This window comes from Lynx rufus, unplaced genomic scaffold, assembly GCF_022079265.1.
Source record: "Lynx rufus isolate CCGP_SWC_20201006 ecotype Redwood Valley unplaced genomic scaffold, mLynRuf1.p SCAF_10, whole genome shotgun sequence".
Lineage (NCBI taxonomy): Eukaryota > Metazoa > Chordata > Mammalia > Carnivora > Felidae > Lynx > Lynx rufus.
Window position 1 is genome coordinate 45,852,639 of NW_025814824.1, and position 3,690 is coordinate 45,856,328.

General features: G+C 41.2%; 1 protein-coding gene across 1 annotated transcript; it reads right to left on the reverse strand.

The window, feature by feature from the left end:
- Window positions 1-2,688: 2,688 nt before the first annotated feature.
- On the reverse strand, window positions 2,689-3,315 carry IFNE (interferon epsilon). The gene has a single exon (XM_047098337.1). The coding sequence runs from the start codon at window positions 3,313-3,315 to the stop codon at window positions 2,689-2,691; it is 627 nt and encodes a 208-aa protein (XP_046954293.1).
- Between the last annotated feature and the right edge of the window lie 375 nt (window positions 3,316-3,690).

Sequence of the window (3,690 nt, forward strand, 5' to 3'; positions counted from 1 at the left end):
TTTTGTATGAAGCAGTTAAGACAGTAATACAAGTAGGATGTCAACCTAATAAAGCTAAATGTTTGGGGAAACATTAGCATGTACAGTATTGCTTTTAGCTTCTAGATAGGAGTACATATTAACTGCTGTAAATTTCTACTTGGCCTCTTCTCCATTCTGTTCTCCTCAGTTCTTAGGAAAGAAATATCCAGGGGGAGAAAATGTTCTTTCTCTAATTCAAGACTGCGGACAGTATGTGAACTTGAATAAGGAAAGCCAGGAGCAAATTGTTGTCATGCTTGTTATCATTATTATTTTGCAGAGATCTTGCACAATGCCATTCGGGTTTGTGGGGTCTAGAACAGAGTGCACTCTTTTGAGTCAGACAGATCTGGTGGAGAATCTCCGCTCTGGCATATACTGGCTCCGTGACTTGCTACATTACTTTGAGCAAGTTACTTCACCTTTAAAGTCTTGTTATTCTCATTTCAGAAAAGAATATAATACAGAAACTATCTTGCTAGGTTAACTTGAGGATCGAATAATGTGTTAAATGAAGGATTTGCTTCTGAAAACTTCCTGGTTTAAAGAAAACAAAAATTCTACTGATCATGTGAAGCAAATGACCTGTATTTGCAGTCAAGTATGGTAAATGCCTCTCCTCTCTCCACCTCCCTACCTCTAGGTGAACTTGAAGGTACACAGGGGTTGAAGGGTGACGTTGACCAAGACTGCCTCTGCTTCTCTGCCCTTTTCCTCTCTGGCAGTTGGCCCTGCCTCAGACTCAGGAGCCTATTCAGCTCATCCTCCTTCCTCTGAAGCCAAATCCAAAAGCACAGGCCAACAACGAATACACTTACTAACACTAATTAAACCGAAATGAAATGTGTTTTGTTCTTCAGCAAGTTTTCACATTGACAGATTTCATCTCGAATTATACAACGAGTCAAAAACAGAGCATGACGTAAAGTGGCAGAATTAGCCCCAGAATTTTGGACCATGGCTCTGCTTCTTACATTGGGTGAAGGTCACCGTGGCCGTGGGAAAGCCACCAAGTCTCAACTGAACTTCAGTTTCTCTGGCCCCGCATTTGTTCCATCATGGTTTCGGGAAGCTCCCGGCTGGAAGAGCTGGAATCCCTTCATCCCTAGCAGCTCTCATGAGTGGAAACCCCCTCCCTTGGTTGGCACGAGTGCCCTTCTGTGCAGCCCTCCTCCTCCTCCTGGCCACTCCCCTCCCCTCCAGGGGAAGGCTGGAGCAGTCCTGTTTCTTCTACCCTTCAACTAACACTTCCTTTTGCCAGCAAGACTCCTTCATGTGTATTTCTAAGAACTCTGACTTGTTAGGTACATTTTCATTTATTGTTTTAATTTGTAATGTTCACACGATTAAAAATACAAAAATATGCTGGAAAACCTCCCTCCCCCTGCTTCTTCCCCTAGTCTCGTTTCCCCAAAACACAAGTTATCATTGTAATTTATTCTTATATATTCTTTATTTGTTCATGCACAAGTTAGGTCAAGTAGAAAATTTGTTTTACATTTTATTAAAAAAATTTTTTTTAATGTTTATTTATTTCTGAGAGACAGACAGAGACAGAGTGCGAGCAGGGGAGGGGCAGACAGAGAGGGAGACACAGAATCCGAAGCAGGCTCCAGGCTCCGAGCTGTCAGCACAGAGCCTGACGTGGGGCTCGAACTCACGAACCACAAGATCATGACCTGAGCCAAATTGGATGCCTAACCGAGTGAGCCACCCAGGCGCCCCTTGTTTTACATTTTAATGTCAAATACAGCACTTTATACACACTGTTCTCCATCTTGCCTATTTTTTTACTCTTTTCTTTCAGTATAGGAAGAGCATCCTCACTCTGTTGTCCAGCCGGGTGGTGTTCCTTTGTGTGACTATACTTCAACTGTCTCAAACTAAAAGAATTTGAGTGGTTTCCTGTCTTTTGATATTATAAATAATGCTGCAGTGAACAGTATTGTATGCATGCCATCAGACACATATGCAAGCATTTTTATAAGATCAATTTCAAATTTATGGATCAAAGATGGTAATTTTAACAGATATCAATATATTGCCTCTACAGCGATCCTACCAATTTCCAGTGCTCTGGCAAATTATAGGAGCATCCCTCTCCAAAATCTCCACAAAAGTGTGGGCCTTCAGCTGTTATGAATGGCATGCTATTCACTTTTAATTTGTATTTTTTATCATTATAAGTGAGGTTGAACCTGTTTTCATGCATTTGTTTTCCCTCTGCAATCTGCTGTTCATGACCTTTGGCCATATTTCTATTGTGTCACCTGTAACAGATATTCAGTGTGTATTGACATTTTCAAGTCTGGCAATGCACATTATTCCTTGTACTTCTTAACGTTTCTACCAATTTCTGGCAAAGAAATCATTGGAATGGACGTGGTAAGTTAAGAAATTAGTTCGGTGGAGACACACCTCATTTACTTTGAGGAAAATAAACCCATTCGAAGAACCAAGTATGAAAGACTGATGAATCTATTTTATCTCATGAAAATTTAAGATGAATGGAAAATACAAAGTGGCATTACAAAACAAAGACCATTGTAGTCACTACGCATAATCTTAAAGGACAGGTAAATATACATATATGTACACACACGAAACCAAAGCAATTAATGACAAGAAGAAATAATAGTCTCTGGAACAGTCGTCCGGCGCCTCCACCTACCCTATGCTTCTAAAGTCTGCCCTTGGCTCATGCCCCACATTCTTCAAGGAATGCATTCCTCGTTTGCTTATCTTTCTTATCAGCTGGAGTGCAAAGAAGAGACACCGGTTGATTTCTACTCGAACAATGGTCCAGGCACAGCTGCTGTACTCTTGGCTTTCCAGGTAATCATGGATCCTTTGGAAGTACATTTTAATCTGTAACCTAACGTTCTCACTCCCCAAGATGCAGCTGTCCTGCTCTGCTTCCGGGCCTGTGAGTTCTTCTAGGTATTCCAGCTGTTGATGAAGCTCAGTGAGGAACTTCTCCACGTGGCTTTCCTCCCAACCATCTGAAGAAGTATTTGCCCTGAAGAGGTTGAAGATCTGCTGAAGCATCTCGTGAAGAATGGCCAGTGCTTGTCCTTTCTGGTACTGGCGAGGATTCACAGACCGCTGGGGAAGCAGGAAGTTTTTCCTGTGTGGCAGACACTGCTGAATTGATGAGCTTTGCAATGTACTCAAGAGTTTTAAACTCTCTCTGTTTACTCTTTGTTGGAAGAGAGCCAGTTTCAACTCTAGGGAGAAGATAGTAGAAGAGGCCAACAGCACCGACACAATTTCAAAGAAATGCTTGTTAATCATGGTGAAGGTCAAATATGCCACTTATCTCTGGGCAGACTTAGTTAGGAAAGCTCCAACTTTAGTGAATGTTTGCCTTTCATGCAGCTCAGATTGTTCTGGAAGGTGTTCTCTTTTGTTGGTTTTGTTTTCTGATGCTGTCATTACTCCGAGATTACATACTGGGTTTTCTGGTTCCCTTTTCATAGTGTTTATGGGACCTTTCCTCCACTTTCCCCATTGTGTTGGCTGTTTAACGAAGTAACCAAAAGAACTTGTTTCATTGTATGTGTTCCTTGGATAATTACAGACTAGTCACCCAATATGATTTTCTATTACTCTTATTATGTATTAGATACAAAGTTTCACTCAACACAATATGCTTTCTAAATATTTAGT

What these genes read in the sequence shown, in the direction of transcription:
- IFNE (XM_047098337.1), bottom strand. Translation starts at nt 3,315, where the DNA reads ATGATTAACAAGCATTTCTTTGAAATTGTGTCGGTGCTGTTGGCCTCT.